The sequence below is a fragment of the Mustelus asterias genome, unplaced genomic scaffold (genome assembly GCF_964213995.1).
Source record: "Mustelus asterias unplaced genomic scaffold, sMusAst1.hap1.1 HAP1_SCAFFOLD_94, whole genome shotgun sequence".
Taxonomy (NCBI): Eukaryota; Metazoa; Chordata; class Chondrichthyes; order Carcharhiniformes; family Triakidae; genus Mustelus; species Mustelus asterias.
This window is the reverse complement of record NW_027590142.1, coordinates 717,531-739,280: the sequence shown is the minus strand read 5'-3', so window position 1 is coordinate 739,280 and position 21,750 is coordinate 717,531. Positions and strand designations below refer to the sequence as shown.

At 45.4% G+C, this 21,750-nt stretch overlaps 1 protein-coding gene across 1 annotated transcript in view; it reads right to left on the bottom strand.

The window, feature by feature from the left end:
- Positions 1–17,737, bottom strand: part of LOC144484141 (uncharacterized) — a 33,113-nt gene extending 15,376 nt beyond the window's left edge. The window contains exons 1-3 of the mRNA XM_078202681.1: positions 17,676–17,737; positions 13,945–14,092; positions 9,294–10,659 (exon numbers count right to left, since the gene is read on the bottom strand). Of these exons, the coding sequence (XP_078058807.1) occupies positions 9,294–10,309 (1,016 nt within the window). The 5' untranslated portion in view covers positions 10,310–10,659; positions 13,945–14,092; positions 17,676–17,737. The remainder of the gene's footprint in view (positions 1–9,293; positions 10,660–13,944; positions 14,093–17,675) is intronic.
- Between the last annotated feature and the right edge of the window lie 4,013 nt (positions 17,738–21,750).

Sequence of the window (21,750 nt, the reverse complement as noted above, 5' to 3'; positions counted from 1 at the left end):
ACACAGCTCTCAGCTGCAGTACAGATATCAATGCTGTACTGTTACTCAGAACACAAAACATTGTTCTAAAATTCCTATCTTGCCGATATAGGTTTATCATTAAAACTTCACCCAATGTTTGTCTGTAATCTAGAAACTGTTTGTTCCTCAAACAAGTAAACAACATTGCTGATATTAGAACCTTGATGTGGAGCATTTGATTAACATGTGATTTTACTCGAATGCAGGGGTGTTACATCTATCACCCCTTTTACTGAATCTATTCATTCACTCTGGCATTTCCTCCTTTTGTTCATTGGCCTTGTCCAAGGTAGCCAATTTCCTTTCCCTTTACAATTTTCTTCTCATAACTAATTTTTAGATATAATTGAAGCGGTATAATTGGATATAAAAGCAGTGATAACATATAATTACTATACAAATTGCATAGACTTAAAAACATTCTCAAGCTGTCCCTTCACCTGTATCCATCTTGTAATTAATTCTGATTATGTATTATTTCTCCCTCCCCTTCATTTGACCTAATCGAAAATTCCATTTAATTTGTTCTCACAGTCAGTTTCTGTATGGAGTATGTGTCAGTGCCTTTATCATTTCAAAGTGATTTCTTACTCTTCAGACCATATTAACCATTTCATGTCATTTAGTCAAGTAGCTGAGAAAGTCCCATTTAATCATAGAATCATTACAGTGCAGAAGGTGGCCCATCGAGTCTGCACAGACCACAATCCCATCCAGGCCATATCCCCATAACCCCACTTATTTACCCTGCTAGTCCAGCTGGCAATAAGGCACAATTTACTATGGCCAATCAACATAACCCGCACATCTTTGGATGAAGGCAAGAAACCGGAGCACCTAAAGGAAACCCACGCAGACACAAGGAGAATGTGCAAACTCTATACAGGCAGTCATCCGAGGCTGGAATTGGGTCCTTGGCGCTGTAAGGGAGTAGTGCTAACCACTGTGACACCAGACTGCCCTTCATTTTTCAGTGCAGCTGCACCGTGTACTCTCGGATGTTAGTTAATTCCCAATTTACAAACCACTTCTGCAATCTCACATCGGTGTTCCAATTCCTTCTTTAATTCTCTGTTGGAATCTCACCTTCATAAGCCATCTTCACTCATTTCCCTCCCTGTTAAATGTTGTCACTCATTTTCTTTTAAACCAGAGTGCGTTCTTTTGTCCTGCTTGTTGGCATCTCTCTGCCCTCTCCCACAAATCATTGTTTTGCATTTGTGGAAGGTTCATCAGGTCTTTTGGGATTGTGCTGTGTATTTTACCAATTAGTTTCATCATCCTGGATGCCACTGTCTTACAAAGGAAGCACCATTCAATAATTCTGTCAGAATCTTCAGAAGAAAATCCAAAGTCAGGTTTATGTCTTTGCTTGTTTCCTCCTGTACAGTCCCAATGTGTCAGATGGAGGCCAGATTATCAAATTCAGTTCTCTCAAATAATTCATAGACAAGAAACAAGTATCTCCAAGAGAAAACTGTCACCTCATTCATCTCATCGAGACTTCCCTTTCACTCAAATCTTCATAAACACCCAAATGTATGGATTCCTTTAAACTACACTTTCAGGAGTTCGAGAGAATCTTTAGAGTTAAATAAATCATTAAATATTCTTATAATATCTTATAACAGAAAGCAAACATTTCTGTTTGATTCCAGGCATTATCAACTTTGTTCTTTCCCTTAAACACCAGGTAATTTCCTTTTTAAATGCTTGAAATAGCAACTCATGTCAGATATTTATCAATTCCAATCTCAAAAGCAGGCTTGTTGGCTTTCTGAAAGGTAAAGTCTTTTATTCTCTGCTTTAATTCTCAGGCGGCACGGTAGCACAGTGGTTAGCACTGCTGCTTCACAGCTCCAGGGTCCCGGGTTCGATTCCCGGCTCGGGTCACTGTCTGTGTGGAGTTTGCACATTCTCCTCGTGTCTGCGTGGGTTTCCTCCGGGTGCTCCGGTTTCCTCCCACAGTCCAAAGATGTGCGGGTTAGGTTGATTGGCCAGGTTAAAAAAAATTGCCCCTTAGAGTCCTGGGATGCGTAGGTTAGAGGGATTAGCGGGTAAATATGTGGGGGTAGGGCCTGGGTGGGATTGTGGTCGGTGCAGACTCGATGGGCCGAATGGCCTCCTTCTGCACTGTAGGGTTTCTATGATTTCTATGAAAACTGTTGACTTCACTCAGAGCTGGAAAACATCATCACCTGTTTAAAAAAACACAAACAATCCATCTGGCTCTGGCCAAGATCCCAGTGAGTTAATATGTCCAATCATATTAAAAAACAAAGGCTGTGTGGAGATTTGTAAAAATCAACTGTCTGCTGAAAACCGAGAGAGGCGGGGAGTGGGCAGAGGAAACTTGGCAATTGCATCAACTTACATAATTTTAAAAACTTCTCTCATGTCATTGTCTTCAATTTTGTTCAAATTTCATCTCTTTTATCGATCCTTTTTTGAACACCAATTTCAATTTTCAATAGTTGCTACTTAATCAAAGTCGAAAGAAATACTTTGTGAAATGTGTTGTTAACCGAATCTCAACAATTTAAACTCAGATGTTTTGGAAAGTTGAAATTGGATTGCTGCCAAACTGCAGCCTTATCTTTGTGTTTTGGGAGCAAATTGTCCTTCACAATTCTAACCTTCAACAACTTAATTTCAAACCCAAATACATTCCTTTCACATTTTAGTACAGTCTGAGTTTATTTCAAACAGAAACACACGGCAGTTCAAATTAAATTAATTTTTATTCCCTTTCCAAACTAATTCTTCGAATCTGTGATGCTTGCAAACACCCTGCTTCAACAATTATGACTCAAATGTACGGTATTCCTTCAACTGGGCAAACCAACTTGGAGTAAGCGTTGTGGATCATGACGGTGCAAAGGTCATGGCTAACCTCACACACCTGCATTCCCTTATCACACAGGAGAGGCAGAGGAGAGGGAGGGAGTGCTTTCAGTGATTCTTTTTTTGGAGAAAACAACTACATCTGCTCGCTGGTGACTGAATTGTGTCTCAGGTTGTTTGATTTCAGCTAAACACAGGGAGTGGTCTGCTTCAGGGGAGGTGTCACTTTGTGGCTGAATTAACTTCCTCAAAGTCCCCACGGCATTTTCTAACTCTTCACTTGATCTGATATTTTCTGACTGTAAATTGATATCTTGTTCCAGAGTTTGGCCGAACAGCAGTAGATTTTTCTGAGCTCCACTCACCCTATCATCTGCCCCCTGTTCCCAATGTAACTGATTGTCCAGGTCAGACGTGCTCTCCTGCCAGCAATCAGCTCCATTCTGCAGCTTATCCACCAGTTCCCTCAACTCTTTATATTTTGTACTCAGCTGTGAGGCAACAGGTTTCCAATGTAACTGTAAATTAATTTATTCTGGACTTTTTCCAACTCGCTATTTCCTTTCTGAATCTCTTTAGAAAACCTATCAAGGACCCGCTCGTAATCTCCGTCACATTCTTCTCCACCTCCCAGGGTATCTTTTGCTTCTGATGCCCTTGACTCCGTTGTCAAACTGTCAGTCACATTGTAGCAGATGCCAAAGCCATTGTTGTATTTGTTTTTTTGAGGCAGCAGTGCGAACCACTGTGCCACTGGATGGAATGCTGCCCCAGTGTAGAGATACATAGAAACTAGAAGCAGGAGTAGGCCATTCAGCCCTTTGAGCCTGCTCCACCATTCATCTTGATCATGGCTGATCATTGAATTCAATTTCCTGATTCCCACTTTCCTTCCATATCCCTTGATTCCTTTAGCCCCAAGAGCTATATTTCATATCTTCTTGAATCAGATAATGTTTTGGCCTCAACTATAGGGTGGCATGGTGGCACAGTGGTCAGCGCAGCTGCCTCACAGCGCCAGGGACCCATTTAATTCCAGCCTTGGGTGAGTGTCCATGTGGACTTTCCATGTTCTCCCCATGTTTGCGTGGGTTTCCTCCGGGTGCTCCGGTTTCCTCCAACAGACCAAAGATGTGCGGGTTAGGTGGATTTGCAATGCTAATTTCCCTCTTAGTGTCCCAAGATGTGCAGATTAGATAGGTTAGCCATGGTAAATGTGTAAGTTACAGGGAGAGAGGGCCTGGGTAAGGTGCTCTGTTAGAGACTCGGTGCAGACTTGATGGGCCGAATGGTCCCTTCTGCACTGGAGGGATTCTATGATTCAATGAACACAGGAATGGTCAGAATTATTTCACATGTCCCAAATTTTAAATAACCATTAAAATTAAAACTCTCTCATACTCACATGTGTGAGTTTGAATCCGGATTAAAATTCCCACAAGTTTAGCACAGTATCCTGGAATCATGTCTCTGGCCAGTGAATGTGGTTCTAGGTTCACAACTTTTGTGAAAAAAAGCTTCATTAATTACACGTCCTTTATTTAAATCTGTTTGATTTAAATCACAGACAGAAAACCTCAAAGCTTGAAGCATTCAACCCACAAATATCATCCACACAAACAGAGAAACTTAGCATGTGCTTTACAACAATAACTGAAATTAATTCCTGAAGCGTTCTTGTGGTCCTGTTTCTAAACTTCCAGAAATGCCTTTAATTAAAGACTCAAGAGAAGGTTAATTCTCCAGAAAGATAAACCTTAACAAATGTAGCCCAAAACAATGATAAAACACATCGACAAACATCCACATAAAACAAACAAAACACACAGATTCTCACAGCTCGTAAATTTCAAATGAATCCTCAGCATTCTCTCTCGCAGTGATAGCTTCTTAAAGTGACAGAGCACTACAAACGTTTCACAATATACATTAATGATTTGGAAGAAGGAACTGAAGGCACTGTTGCTAAGTTTGCAGATGATACAAAGATATGTAGAGGGACAGGTAGTATTGAAGGAGCAGGGGGGCTGCAGAAGGACTTTGATGGGCCAGGAGAGTGGGCAAAGAAGTGGCAGATGGAGTACAATGTGGAAAAGTGTGAGATTATGCACTTGGGTAGGAGGAATGGAGGCATAGACTATTTCCTAAATGGGGAAATGCTTTGGAAATCAGAAGCACAAAGGGACTTGGGAGTCATTGATCAAGATTCTCTTAAGGCTAATGTGCAGGTTTAGTTGGCAGTTAGGAAGGCAAATGCAATGTTATCATTCATGTCAAGAGGGCTAGAATACAACAGCAGGGATATACTCCTGAGACAGTATGAGGCTCTGGTCAGACACATTTGGAGTATTCGGAGCAGTTTTGGGCCGCACATCTAAGGAAGGATATTCTGGTCTTAGAAAGGGTCCGGAGAAGGTTCACAAGAATGATCCCTGGAATGAAGAGCTGGTCGTATGAGGAACGGTTGAGGGCTCTGGGCCTGTACTCATTGGAGTTTAGAAGGATGAGGGGGTACCTTATTAAAACTTACAGGATACTGCGAGGCCTGGATAGAGTGGACGTGGAGAGGATGTTTCCACTGGTAGGAAAAACTAGAACCAGAGGGTACAACCTCAGGCTAAAGGGATGATCCTTTAAAACAGAGATGAGGAGGAATTTCTTCAGCCAGAGAGTGGTGAATCTGTGGAACTCTTTGCCGCAGAAGGCTGTGGAGGTCAGTTCATTGAGTGTCTGTAAGACAGAGATAGATAGGTTCTTGATTATTAAGGGGATTATTCAGGGGTTATGGGGAAAAGGTAGGAGAATGGGGATGAGAAAAATATCAGCCATGATTGAATAGCGGAGAAGACTCGATGGGTCTGGTGGCCTATTTCTGCTCCTATGTCTTATGGTCTAAGCTCACAACTCCTTGATTAAAATAAGACACAAGATCCTTCATTCCCCTTCATTGTAACTTAACCTTTTTTTAGCCAACTTCCAAGGCCTGATTTTATAGGAAACATCTAGTCTTTGTTGATTTAAAATCCCAAACATGTTGCCAGCTGCAAAATCTTTGTTCTTTATCTGGGGTTGAGGTGACAACAATATAAAATTCTCACAGTTCTTCCAAATTCCTCCAGGCTCCGCTTAAAATTTCCACATTTAACTGGTTCCCATAAATCCTCAATCAAAAACTAAAATAGACACATGAGTTTCCAGGTGATTTACAAAGAAATAAACTGTCTGCTGAAAGGGTTAACTTTTCTACAGAACCTAAAGGGGTCGGGAGTGAGCAGAAAAAACTTGGCACACAATTACTTCACTTTACATGTGATGGGGGTTTTTCTCGGAGGCGAAGTATTGAGCTGAACCCAGTTAATACAAAGATTTGCAAAAGACAGTATACTGGTTAAAGACATTCTTTATTGACCAACACGCGCTGGGAGAAAGGCAGCTGGGCAGTCCAACTCCTTTCTAAAGTTACAATACATTGGCCGTGTAGTTATACTATTTTGAAAGTTCATTTCACCCACCCACTCTGTCATCCTAACTGGATGCTCCAATCATGTTCGTGCACAATATTTACCTTGGCCAATAACATCCGATCTTCTGGAAGAATGGGAATTCATTGGTCTGCAGAATCTGGAAGTTCCTGCCCACTGTTACTTTGCAACTTTCACTTACGTAGGTCCATAGGGTTCAAAGGTTGCTTTCTAACTGACTCTCAGCAACTTCTATTACAAAGGTTATAGGGTTCAAAAGTTCCTTTCCACTGTCTGCTGAGCCATCCCTTATAACTCATACTGATAAAAACTGTGCTCTGTGGCTTCACTGTTCACTGTTCTGACAGAACGTGGACTGTCTCACTCAGCTTTTATCCCATTATGCTTTAGGGCAGTCTGCAGTTTGGCCAAGGTATACATTTCAGTACAAAAAGTACATATTTAAATCTGAAATACATGTTTAAATTCTCTACCAGTGGTTATATGTGTCTCTATGCAGACAGTACCTTTGTATAATATAAATAAGGCACATTGTGGTCCTTATTCTACGTTAGTCTAAGTCAGTCCACCCTGTTTCAATAGCCTTTATTAGTTTTTAATCTCAAGGTATTCTGAACCCCTCTAACAAAATAACTTTAAAAAACTTAAAGTTTATAATTAGTCTCAAGTAAGCTTACATTAACACTGCAATGAAGTTACTGTGAAAAATCCCCTCTCTAACAACAAAAGAAACTTGATTTTAAACTTCATCTATTAATTTTTTTGTTATATTCTCAACCTATTTTAATTTGATCAGTTTTTGTTAGGGATGGGTAATTTCTGTTCTTTATAAACTGGTTCACTCATTTTGTTTATTCTACATGGGCTCGAGAATCAGAACCCAGACTCTATCATCCTTATCCTTTTTCTCCTTTTGCCACCACTTTCTCTCTGTTTTGCGGGAGGGTCGTGGGGATTCCAATCAGACCTAATCTTTTATTATAAAGGTAAAACAAAAACAGAAAATGCTGGAAAATCCCAGCAGATCTGACAGTATCTGTAGGGAGAGAATAGAGCCAACGTTTGAAGTCTGGATGACCCTTCATGAGAGCTCCTATGAAGTGTCATCCAGTCTCAAAATGTTGGCTCTATTCTCAAATCATTTTATCGATAAGTTCCTTGTTCTTAGTTTCCAAAAGACAGGTAAGAAATCTGTCCAGTCCCTACTCGAGCTCTGAATTTTTCACTGGCCATGCTTGGGTAGGATCATAACCATTAGAATCCACTCTTAGACGTCCACTTTTCAGTCCAGTGCTACTTGGAGTGTACCGTCACTTCACCGACTACCGGGTCACAAGTCCCTCACAGTTCTTATCACAAATCTATGATGAAATAATTTAAACATGCCTGAGAACGCTTCTTAACTTCTTGGTCAGCTACCTACCCCCGTCTGTTGATTAGTCAGCCCCCTTTTTTACAGATTCCAGGTTTCTCAGCCGCTGAACACCAGCCGGTCCTGCAATAATCTCATAGAATCTCTACAGTGCAGAAGGAGGCCATTCAGCCCATCAAGTCTGCACCAAACACAATCCCACCGACCCTATCCCCATAACCCCATGCATTTACCCTCGCAAGACCCCCTGACACAAAGGGGCAATTTAGCATGGCCAATCCACCTAACCCGTACTTCTTTGTACTGTGGAAGAAAACTGGAGCACCTGGAGGAAACCTACACAGACACGGGGAGAATGTGCAAACTCTACACAGACAGTGACCCAAGCTGGGAATAAAACCAGGGTTCCTGGCGCTGTGAGGCAGCAATGCTAACCACTGTACCAACGTGCCACCCCAGTTTAATTTTAGCTCATTCTGAGTAAATATTCTCACCAGGTCCTCTGTCGGGGCCCTGCTAAGCAGCTTTAATGGTTCGTGATTGCAGAAACTGAGCAGTCACAGGAATGTGGTCAAGATAGTCCAGTCACATAATGCCTCACATTGAATCTGCAGTCCTTCAATTATAACAGAATATGTGGCTGTATGTAGCTGCCTCGGCCATGGTCAACCCCAACACTGCCTTCCTGAACTGTTACAATGCCTGAGGTGTAAGTATACCCACAGTGCTGTTAGGGAGGGATTTCCAGCTACACATTCCAGACTTTCACTGGACTGTAGGTGGATACTAGATTGAGGTATTCCATTCAACCAGACCCAAGGTGAGTTATTCCAATTCCTTTATTGTCCAGGACAATATATTCACAATATCTTTAAAACAGAAATTAAACATTCCCATTTGATTTCAGGTATTAACATATTCTGTTAGTTTGTTCTTTATTGTCGATATCAGGCTGGGGTTGTTCCCCTTGGAGCAAAGGAGGTTGAGGGGAGATTTGATAGAGGTGGACAAGATTCTGACAGGTTTAGACAAGGTGGACAAAGAAAAGCTGTTCCCATTAGCTGAAGGGACAAGGATGAGGGGGACACAGATTTATGGTTTTGGATCAGAGATGCAGGAAGGGATGTGAGGAAAAATATTTTGATGCAGCGAATGGTAATGACCTGGAACTCGCTGCCTACGAGGGTGGAGGAAGTGGAGACAATAAACAATTACAATGGAAATTGGATGGGCATCTGGGGGGTTTCAAACAGAAATAGTGACTCTTAACTTCCTAACACCCTGTCACTCTGTGATCCTTGTGAAATTCGAAACCAGGTATTCGCAACAAGACTCAAAGAGCATCAGCCCACTGGAGGCAAAGTCATGAGACCCGCCAGTCCAGCAGAAAGAAACCCTCCGACCCTCCCCATTGACCAACTGTGAGAATGAACAAAATGCAGTCCTGGATGTAATTGAGAGCAGAAACAATAACAGCAGAATCCAACCCCTGCAATCACTCATGAACTTGTTGGTGTCTCAGCAGGTGGGATGAAAGACTGAATCTCTTCTCACACACAGAGCAGCTGAACGGCCTCTCCCCAGTGTGAACCTGCTGGTGTGTCTGCAGGCAGGATGACCGAGTGAATCCCTTCCCACATTGAGAGCAGGTAAATGGCCTCTCCCCAGTGTGAACTCGCTGATGTGTCAGCAGGCTGGATGAATCACTGAATCCCTTCCCACACTGACAGCAGGTGAACGGCCTCTCCCCAGTGTGAACTCGCTGGTGTATCCGCAGGCTGGTTAATCGAGTGAATCCCTTCCCACACTGAGAGCAGGTGAACGGCCTCTCCCCAGTGTGAACTCGCTGGTGTGTCCACAGGCTGGATGACTGAGTGAATCCCTCCCCACACTGAGAGCAGGTGAATGGCCTCTCCCCAGTGTGAACTCGCTGGTGTATCTGCAGCTGGGATGACCGAATGAATCCCTCCCCACATTGAGAGCAGGTGAATGGCCTCTCCCCAGTGTGAACTCGCTGGTGTGTCTGCAGGTGGGATGACTGAGTGAATCCCTTCCCACACTGAGAGCAGGTGAACGGTCTCTCCCCTGTGTGAACTCGCTGGTGTCTCCGCAGGTGGGATGACAGAGTGAATCCCTTCCCACACTGAGAGCAGGTGAATGGTCTCTCCCCAGTGTGAACTCGCTTGTGTGCCCGCAGGCTGGATGACAGAGTGAATCCCTTCCCACACTGAGAGCAGCTGAATGGCCTCTCCCCTGTGTGAACTGGCTGGTGTCTCCGCAGGTTGGATGAACAAGTGAATCCCTTCCCACACTGAGCACAGGTGAACAGTCTCTCCCCAGTGTGAACTCGCTGGTGTTTGCGCAGGCTGGATAAATGACTGAATCCCTCCCCACACTGAGAACACGTGAATGGCCTCTCCCCAGTGTGAACTCGCTGGTGTGACTGCAGGCTGAATGACTGAGTGAATCCTTCCCCACACTGAGAGCAGGTGAATGGTCTCTCCCCAGTGTGGCTGCGCCGATGAGCTTCCAGCTCTGATGGGACTCTGTACCTCTTCCCACAGTCCGCACATTTCCATGGTTTCTCCATGGTGCAGGTGTCCTTGCCTCTGTCTTGGGTGGACAATCAGTTGAAGCCTCGTCCACACACAGAACACGGGTAGTCTCTCCCTGCTGTGAATGATATGATATTTATTCAGGCTGTGTAACTGGTTAAAGCTCTTCAGTCAGTGCACTGGAACACTCTCACTCGGGTGTGACAGTGTGTTGGTGCTTTTCCAGTCACACTGATGTTTGAAATCTTTTCAATTCAACAGATCCGGACAATCATTTCTCCTTCTGGATTCAAAGGCCGATGATATTCAGCTCCCAAGGAATATGACCCTGTCAGATCTAGATGTGACGTTTGAGATTTCAGTCTGTGATTCCTCTTCCAATATCCTGTAAAATGAGTTTACGAAAGTCATCAGTGTCAGTACAGGATAGAAATTCAGAACAGACAATTCTAGTTTCTATCGAACATTCTTTCCTCTCTCATTCCCCAAAAAGCTGTAAATCTCCATCCCACACACTCTCCCTCCATTCTCACTCTGTTGTATCTAATATTCACCCTCCCAATTCTCCTGAAGGTGCTGATTGAGGCTGATTGACAGATCCATGCTCACTGCTTCCTGTCCTGGACACAGAGACCATAACAAATAGGAGCTGCAGTCGGCCATTTGGCCCATCGAGCCTTTTAAACTATTCAATGAGATAATTCGTTCATCTACCTCAGCATCATTCTCCCCACACTAAACCCATATCCCTTGATATCTTCAATATTTAGAAACCAATCAATCTCTCTCTTGAAAATAGTTGATGACTGAGGCTTCACTGTCCTCGGGATTCTTTCCTATTTCATTCCCAAAAAGTTGTAAATCTCCATCCATATCTATGGATTCTATTTCAAAATGAAAGTGGATGGGCACTTGAAGGAAATAAACTTTCAGGAGAATGGGGATATTGAGTGGGAATGGGACTGGAATGTTATACAGAGAGTCAGCATGGACTCGAGTTACCAAATGGATTCCTTCTGTGCTGTAATGACTTTATGACTGGAAATGTATAACGTTGCTACAGCATTATATTATAATGCAAGAAATAATAATAAATGTATTTTATTACAGAAACATAAATAATATATCTAATCTGGGTACCATATAACACCAGACATATCTCTGTCCTATATTAATGTACTGTCCCCTTAAATGTCAGCCATCTCCTGGGGAAAGCTGCCCTTTAATTATGAACATTAGGAAAAAGACCATCCTTTTCGACAGACAAATAAATGTGTCAAGCTGAGGGAGCAAAGGATGTTTACCAGGCTGATTCAGGGAATCGCAGGACTGATGTAGGAGGAGAGACTGACTAGGTTAGGATTGTTTTCATTGGAGTTCAGATGAATGAGGGGGGATCTCAATGAGACTTATAAAATTCTAACAGGTCTAGACACGATAGATACAGGGAGGATGTTCCCGATGGGAGTCCAGAACCGGGGGTTACAGTCTGAGGATTCAGGGTAGACCATTTAGGACGGAGGTGAGGAGACATTTCTTCACCCAAAGAATAGTGACCCTGTCGAATTTATTACCGCAGGAAGTAGTTGATGCCAAAACATTGAATGTATTCAAGAGGCGGCTGGATAAAGCACTTGGGGCGAATGGGATCAAAGGTTAAGGGAAAAAGCAGGATTAGGCTATTGAGTTGGGTTGTGTGGTGTCATGGTCACTGTTCTCCTGAAACCGCACCAACCTCCTCAAAAGACAAACACGGGACATGGTGGACAGAGTACCCTTCGTCGTCCAGTACTTCCCTGGAGCGGAGAAGCTACGGCATCTCCTCTGGAGCCTTCAACATGTCATTGATGAAGACGAACATCTCACCAAGGCCATCCCCACACCCCCACTTCTTGCCTTCAAACAACCGCACAACCTCAAACAGACCATTGTCCCGCAGCAAACTACCGAGCCTTCAGGAGAACAGTGACCACGACACCACACAACCCTGCCACAGCAACCTCTGCAAGACGTGCCGGATCATCGACACAGATGCCATCATCTCATGTGAGAACACCATCGACCAGGTACACGGTACCTACTCTTGCAACTCGGCCAACGTTGTCTACCTGATACGCTGCAGGAAAGGATGTCCCGAGGCATGGTACATTGGGGAAACCATGCAGACGCTACGACAACGGATGAATGAACACCGCTCAACAATCACCAGGCAAGACTGTTCTCTTCCTGTGGGGGAGCACTTCAGCAGTCACGGGCATTCAGCCTTGGATCTTCAGGTAAGCGTTCTCCAAGGCGGCCTTCACTACACACGACAGCGCAGAGTCGCTGAGCAGAAACTGATAGCCAAGTTCCGCACACATGAGGACGGCCTAAACCGGGATGTTGGATTTATGTCACATTATCAGTAACCCCCACAGCTTGCCTCCTGGACTTGCAGAATTTCACGAGCTGTTCTGTCTGGAGACAATACACATCTCTTTAACCTGTGTTTAATGTTCCCTCCACCCACATTGTCTGTACATTTAAGACCTGGCTGGCTGTAGGATTCGCATTCTAATCAATATTCTGCAACTTGATTCTGTCTGTTTGCACTGTTTGAGAGCACATTTCCACTCCATCTGACGAAGGAGCAGTGCTCCGAAAGCTTATGGTATTTGCTACCAAATAAACCTGGTGGACTTTAACCTGGTGTTGTGAGACTTCTTACTGTGTTTACCCCAGTCCAACGCCGGCATCTCCACACAATGTCAGTTGTCACAGCCCTCCATTCAGAAATGTACCTTTGCACTGCCAACCTCTGTTTTCTTCTGACTAAATATCTCTAAACTTCCTAACACCCTGTCATTCTGTGATCCTTGTGACATTTGAAACCAGGTATTCGCAAAAAGACTCAAAGAGCATCAGCCCACTGGAGGCAGAGACCAGCCAGTCCAGCACAAAGAAACCCTCTGACCCTCCCCACTGACCAACTGTGAGAATGAACAAAATGCAAGCCTGGATGCAACTGAGAGCAGAAACAATAACAGCAGAATCCAACCCCTGGAATCACTCGTGAACTTGCTGGTGTCTCAGCAGCCGGGATGAAACTCTGAATCCCTTCCCACACTGAGAGCAGGTGAATGGCCTCTCCCCAGTGTGAACTCGCTGGTGTGTCTGCAGGTCGGATGACTGAGTGAATCCCTTCCCACACTGAGAGCAGGTGAATGGTCTCTCCCCAGTGTGAACTCGCTGGTGTGTCTGCAGGCTGGATGACCGAGTGAATCCCTTCCCACATTGAGAGCAGGTGAATGGTCTCTCCCCAGCGTGAACTCGCTGGTGTATCCGTAAGCTGGGGAACTGATTAAATCCCTTCTCACACTGAGAGCAGATGAACAGCTTCTCCCCAGTGTGGCTGCGCCGATGAGCTTCCAGCTTATATGGGGCTCTGTATCTCTTCCCACAGTCCACACATTTCCATGGTTTCTCCATGGTGCTGGTGTCCTTACCTCTCTCTTGAGTGAACAATTTGTTGAAACTTTGTCCACACACAGAACAAGATTACCGTCTCTACCCGCTGTGAATGGTGTGATATTTACTCAGGCTGTGTAACTGGTTAAAGCTCTTTAGTCAGTGCATTGGAACACCCTCACCAAGTGTGGCAGTGTGTTGATGCTTTTTCACTCACACTGACATTTCAAATCTTTTCAAATCGACAGACTGGACAATCATTTCTCCTTCTGGATTCAAAGTCCGATGATATTGAGGTCCCAAGGAATATGATTCTGTCACGTTCAGACGTGACGTTTGAGATTTCAGTCTGTGATTCCTCTTTCAATATCCTGGAAAATGAGTTTCCAAAAGTCATCAGTGTCAGTACAGGATAGAAATTCAGAACAGACAATTTCTATGGAACATTCTTTCCTCTCTCATTCCCCAAAAGCTGGAAATCTCCATCCCACACACTCTCTCCCCATTCTCAGCAGGTCTGGCAGCATCTGCATGGAGAGAAAAGAACTGATGTTTCAGAGCTTTGACAAAGGGTCATCGAGACAAGAAACATCAGCTCTTTTCTCTCCTTACAGATGCTGCCAGACCTGCTGAGATTTTCCAGCATTTTCTCTCTTGGTTTCAGATTCCAGCATCCGCAGTAATTTGCTTTTATAAGGCTGCAGATACCTCCTCCCAAGTAACATGCGTGTGGCCAAGACATCACCACTTGTTTCCCTTATTTCTTTAGTACCCATGGTGCTCTCCGCAGTAAACACAGAGGAGAAGTATTCATTAAAAATCTCACCCATCTCCTGTGGCTCCACACACAGATGGCCATGCTGATTTTTAAGGGGATCTATTCTCTCTCTTGTCACCCTTTTACTCTTAATACAGTCTCAGCTCATCCCAAGATGAGCTTCCAGCCACATGTCCACATCATCAAGAAGTATTAATAGTAATTAATTAATAATAATGAATAATAAAGTACAGTGTAGGAGAAGGCCATTCAGCCCATCGAGCCTGCACCGGCAACAATCCCATCCAGGCCCTATCCACATATTTACCTGTTAATCCCCCTGATACCAAGTGGCAATTTATCATGGCCAATCCGTCTAACCGGCACAGCTTTGGACTGTGGAAGGAAACCGGAACACCCGGAGGAAACCCACACAGACACGGGGAGAATGTAGAAACTCTGCACAGACAGCGACCCGAGGCTGGAATTGAACCCGGGTCCCTGGCGCTGTTAGGCAGCTGCACTAACCACTGCGCCACCGGGCCACATGTCAGTGACATCGCCCAACTCCAGCCCAGTGTCAGCTCATCTGGAACCCTCACCCATTCCATTGTGACGTCACACTCTCACCCATTCCATTGTGACGTCACACCCTCACCCATTCCATTGTGACATCACACCCTCACCCATTCCATTGTGACATAGAACATAGAACATAGAAAGCCACAGCACAAACAGGCCCTTCGGCCCACAAGTTGCGCCGATCACATCCCCACCTCTAGGCCTATCTATAGCCCTCAATCCCATTAAATCCCATGTACTCATCCAGAAGTCTCTTAAAAGACCCCAACGAGTTTGCCTCCACCACCACCGACGTCAGCCGATTCCACTCACCCACCACCCTCTGAGTGAAAAACTTACCCCTGACATCTCCTCTGTATCTACCCCCCAGCACCTTAAACCTGTGTCCTCTCGTAGCAACCATTTCAGCCCTTGGAAATAGCCTCTGAGAGTCTACCCTATCCAGACCTCTCAACATCTTGTAAACCTCTATCAGGTCACCTCTCATCCTTCGTCTCTCCAGGGAGAAGAGACCAAGCTCCCTCAACCTATCCTCATAAGGCATGCCCCCCAATCCAGGCAACATCCTTGTAAATCTCCTCTGCACCCTTTCAATGGCTTCAACATCTTTCCTGTAATGAGGGGACCAGAACTGCGCGCAGTACTCCAAGTGGGGTCTAACCAGGGTCCTATAAAGCTGCAGCATTATCTCCCGACTCCTAAACTCAATCCCTCGATTAATGAAGGCCAGTACGCCATACGCCTTCTTGACCGCATCCTCCACCTGCGAGGCCGATTTAAGAGTCCTATGGACCCGGACCCCAAGGTCCTTCTGATCCTCTACACTGCTAAGAATGGTACCCTTCATATTATACTGCTGCTTCATCCCATTGGATCTGCCAAAATGGATCACCACACACTTATCCGGGTTGAAGTCCATCTGCCATTTCTCCGCCCAGTCTTGCATTCTATCTATGTCTCGCTGCAACTTCTGACATCCCTCCAAACTATCCACAACACCACCTACCTTGGTGTCGTCAGCAAACTTACCAACCCATCCCTCCACTTCCTCATCCAGGTCATTTATGAAAATGACAAACAGCAAGGGTCCCAGAACAGATCCCTGGGGCACTCCACTGGTCACTGACCTCCATGCAGAGAAAGACCCCTCCACAGCCACTCTCTGCCTTCTGCAGGCAAGCCAGTTCTGGATCCACAAGGCAACAGCCCCTTGGATCCCATGCCCTCTCACTTTCTCAAGAAGTCTTGCATGGGGGACCTTATCGAACGCCTTGCTGAAGTCCATATAGACCACATCCACCGCTCTTCCTTCGTCAATGTGTTTGGTCACATTTTCAAAGAACTCAACCAGGCTCGTAAGGCACGACCTGCCCTTGACAAAGCCGTGCTGACTACTTTTGATCATACTAAACTTCTCGAGATGATCATAAATCCTGTCTCTCAGGATCCTCTCCATCAACTTACCAACCACTGAGGTTAGACTCACCGGTCGGTAATTTCCCGGGCTGTCCCTGTTCCCTTTCTTGAATATAGGGACCACATCTGCAATCCTCCAATCCTCCGGAACCTCTCCCGTCTCCATCGACGATGCAAAGATCATCGCCAAAGGCTCCGCAATCTCCTCCCTCGTCTCCCACAGTAACCTGGGGTACATCCCATCCGGTCCCGGCGACTTACCAACCTTGATGCCATTCAATAGTTCCAACACATCCTCTTTCTTTATGTCCACATGCTCGATCCTTTCTGTCCACCGCAAACCAGCAGTACAACCACCCAGATCCCTTTCCACCGTGAATACCGAGGTAAAGTATTCATTAAGCAGCTCCGCCATTTCTAACGGTTCCACACAAACTTTTCCCCCTTCACCTTTTAAGGGTCCTATGCCTTCACATCTCATCCTTTTACTCTTGACATATTTGTAGAAAGCCTTGGGATTCTCCTTAATCTTACCCGCCAAGGCCTTCTCATGGCCCCTTCTCGCTCTCCTAATTTCCTTCTTAAGCTCCTTCCTACATCCCGTATACTCTTCTAAATCCTTAACACCTCCTAGCTCTCTGAACCTTCTGTACGCCTCTCTTTTCTTATTCACCAGGTTCATCACAACCTTCGTGCACCACGGTTCCCGTACCCTACCAACACCCCCCTGTCTCATCGGAACGTTGTCATGCAGAGCTCCAGACAAACATTCCTTGAAAATCCTCCACTTTCCTTCGGTACTTTTCCCCAAGAATGCCTCCTTCCAATTTACCCGTCTAATTTCCTCCCTGATGACACTGTATTTCCCTTTACTCCAGAGAAACACTTTCCTAGCCTGCCTGATCCTATCTCTTTCCATTGTGACGTCACACTCTCACCCATTCCATTGTGACCTCACACTCTCACCCATTCCATTGTGACGTCAGGGCTTCACTCTCCGATCACAATCCCTGCCGGCCTCCCACATGCAGCCTCAATGGCGGCAGTCAGCCCGGGTCTAACACTACAAGCTGCCGCTCCATTGGGTACAAAGGGGGGGACCGGGAAGTTCATTTCCGGGGTTTGGGTTTGAACAACATGTTTACAAAGTCTCTCCACCCACCCGCCACATTTATCATTCCCCGCACGCCGCCCTCTACCTCGTATTGATCTCGCTTCCAAATTAAAACCATCCGTCCGTCCGTCCGTCGCCATTACCCGCACTGCGCATGCTTCAGGTCCCGCCCCTCATCCACTCCGATTGGTTGGAGGACCAGCCGCTCACGCTCGGTCCTCCAGTCCCGTTCCCTCTTCCTATTGGTCCGGAGCTGCCGTCAATCAGTCCCCGGGCATTGTGATGTGGAGCATGCGCAGTGTCATTGCTGTCCTTGGCGCTTGTTTGTCCCGGAGAAGCGGAGTCAGCGTTAGGCGGTGGCTGGGAGGATTTGGAAACACTTTGTGGATCCGCAAACCCTTCAGAATCATTGTCAGCTCCCTGGTTTGCAGCTGCGGGGCTTCTCCCTCCCTCCCTCCCGGGAACAGGCCCAGGTTAACGGCCCCACCCTGGCTCAGCCACTGGAGGATGGTTCACATCAGAGGATGGGGGAGGGGGACAATAAATAAGAGGTTACAGTTTGGCCTCAAATCAATGAGGACTCTGATCTCTGGGAAGGAAGGAAACCCTGGGAGGTGGGCGGGGAGGATTCACAAACACCCTCTGGAGGCCCCAACACCCCCAATAAGACCCATTGGTTTTATTGTCAGTCTGCAGACAGGAGCTGGAGAACTGAACACAGACAGAGGAGAGGGAGGGAGAAAACTGGGAGTGGAGGAAAGAAATGGTACAGATGGTGAGATGGGTTTAAGCCCAGGGAGGAGGGAGAGTGTGTGGGATGGGGATTTACAGATTTTGGGGAACAAGAGAGGAAAAAATGTTCCGGAGAAACTAGAATTGTCTGTTCAGGATTTCTATTCCGGACTGACAGTGATGACTTTTCCAAATTTTTTTTTACACGATATTGGAAGTGGAGGATTGGCAGACAGAAAACTCAAACCGAACATCATGACTGGCAAAGTCATTTTGTTCATTAGGAGCTGAATATCATCGGTCTTTGAATGCGGGAGGAGAAATGTTTGACTCTTCTGTCTGTCAGTAAAGACTTTAAACATCAGTGTGACCGGAAAAGCATTGGAACAAACACACACCCGATTGAGAGTGTTCCAGTGAACTGACTGTGGAAAGAGCTTTAACTCGTCCACAGCCTGAAAAAACATCACACAGTTCACAGCAGGGTGAATCTACATGTATGTTGTGTGTGTGGACGAGGTTTCAACTGATCATCCAACCTGGAGAAACACCAGGGCACCAACACCATGGAGAAACCGTGGAAATGTGTGGAGTGCGGGAAAGGATTCGGTTTCCCATCACAACTGGAAGTTCATTGGTGCAGTCACACTGGGGAGAGACCATTCACCTCCTCCGTTTGTGGGAAGGGATTCACCCATTCATACAACCTTCTGACACACCAACAGGTTCACACTGGGGAGAGGCTGTTCACCTGCCCTGTGTGTGGGAAGGGATTCACTCGCTCATCCCACATTGTGACACACCAACTTGTTCACACGGATGAGAAACTGTTTACGTGTTCTGACTGTGAGAAGAGTTTTAAATGCAAAAAAGATCTGCTGACACACCAACGCATTCACACTGGGGAGAGACCGTTCACCTGCTCTGTGTGTGGGAAAGGATTCATTCAGTCATCCCACCTGCAGACACATCAACTTATTCACTCTGACAACAAACTTTTTAATTGTTCTGACTGTAAGAAGAGCTTTAAAAACAAAAAGGATCTGCTAAAGCACCAATATACTCACACTGGGGAGAGGCCATTCACCTGCTGTGTGTGTGGGAAGGGATTCAGCCGCCCATCTGCCCCATTGAACCACCAGAGAATTCACACTGGGGAGAGGCCATTCACCTGCTGTGTGTGTGGGAAGGGATTCAGCCGCCCATCTGCCCTATTGAACCACCAGAGAATTCACACTGGGGAGAGGCCCTTCACCTGCTGTGTGTGTGGGAAGGGATTCAGCCGTCCATCTGCCCTACTGAAGGCCTGTGACCAGCGGGGTGCCTCAGGGATCGCTGCTGGGTCCACTGTTATTTGACATTTATAAGAATGATTTGGATGACAATGTAGGAGGCATGGATCGTAAGTTTTCAGATGGCACCAAGATTGGTGGCATAGTGGACAGTGAAGAAGGTTATCTAGGATTGCAACAGGATCTTGATCAATTGGGCCAATGGGCTGACGAATGGCAGATGGAGTTTAATTTAGATAAATGCGAGGTGATGCATTTTGGTCGATCGAACCTGGGCAGGTTAATGGTTGGGCGTTGGGGAGAGTTAAAGAACAAAGAGATCGAGGGGTACAGGTTCATAACTCCTTGAAAGTGGAGTCACAGATGGACAGAGTGGTGAAGAAGGCATTCGGCATGCTTGGTTTCATCGGTCAGAACATTGAATACAGGAGTTAGAATGTCTTGTTGAAGTTGTACAAGACATTGGGAAGACCACATGTGGAATACTGTGTACAGTTCTGGTCACCCTATTATGGAAAGGATATTATTAAACTAGAAAGAGTGCAGAAATGATTTACAAGGATGCTACCAGGACTTGATGGTTTGAGTTATAAGGAGAGGCTGGATAGACTGAGACGTTTTTCCCTGGAGTGTAGGAGGCTTAGGGATGACCTTATAGAGGTTTATAAAATAATGAGAAGCATAGATCAGCTACATAGTCAACATCTTTTCCCAAAGGTAGGGGAGTCTAAAACTAGAGAGCATAGGTTTAAGAGAGGGGAGAGATACAAAAGGGTCCAGAGGGGCATTTCTTTCTAACAGAGGGTGATGAGTGTCTGGAAAAAGCTGCCAGAGGTAATAGAACATAAAACATTACAGCGCAGTACAGGCCCTTTGGCCCTCGATGTTGCGCCGACCAGTGGAACCAATCTAAAGCCCCTCTAATCTACACTATTCCAATATCATCCATATGTTTATCCAATAACCATTTGAATGCTCTTAATGTTGACGAGTCCACGACTGCTGCAGGCAGGGCATTCCACGCCCTTACTACTCTCTAGTAAAGAACTCTCACCCCTCAATTTAAAGCTATGTCCCCTCGTGCTAGCAGTAATAGTAGAGGTGGGTTCAACCTTAAAAAGTGTTTGGACCATTACATGGGTAAGATGGGTATAGAGGGATATGGGCCAAACGCGGGCAATTGGGACTAACTTAGGGGTTAAAAAAGGGGCGGCATGGACAAGTTGGGCCAAAGGGCCCGTTTCCATGCTGTAAACCTCTATGACTCTATGACGAAATCAACTGTCTGCTGAAAGGGTTAACTTTTCTACAGGACCTAAAGCGGGGAGTGAACAGAAAACACTTGTTACACAGTTACATCACTTTACATAATTTTTAAAAACTTCTCTAACAGCAAAACAAAGTTGATTTTAAACTTCATCTATTAATTCTTTTGTTCTCTTCCTCAACCTAATTATTTTAATTTGATCAGTTTTTGTTAGCGATGGGTAACTTCTGTTCTTTATAAACTGGTTCACTCGTTTTGTTAAAACTACATGGGCACCGAGAATCAGAACGCAGTCTTTATCATCCTTATCCTTTTTCTCCCTTTGCCATCACTCCCCCTGTCTTGCGGGAGGGTCGTGGGGATTCCAATCAGAACTAATCATTTTATCATAAAAGTAAAATACTGCGGATGCTGGAATCTGAAACAAAAACAGAAAATGCTGGAAAATCTCAGCGGGTCTGACGGCATCTGTGGAGAGAGAATATAGCTAATGTTTTGATACTGGATGACCCTTCATAACAGCTCATATGAAGTGTCATCCAGACTCGAAACGTTGGCTCTGTTCTCTAATCATTTTATCGATACATTCCTTGTTCTTAGTTTTAGGTTTAAAGTGAGAGGGGAGAGTTACAAAAGGGTCCAGAGGGGCAGTTTTTCACTCAGGTGGTGGTGAGTGTCTGGAACGAGTTGCCAGAGGCAGTAGTAGAGGCGGGTACAATACTGTCTTTTCAAAAGCATTTAGACAGTTACATGGGTAAGATGGGTATGGAGGGATATGGGCAAAATACGGGCAATTAACACAGAAACATAGAAACCCTACAGTACAGAAAGAGGCCATTCGGCCCATCGAGTCTGCACCGACCACAATC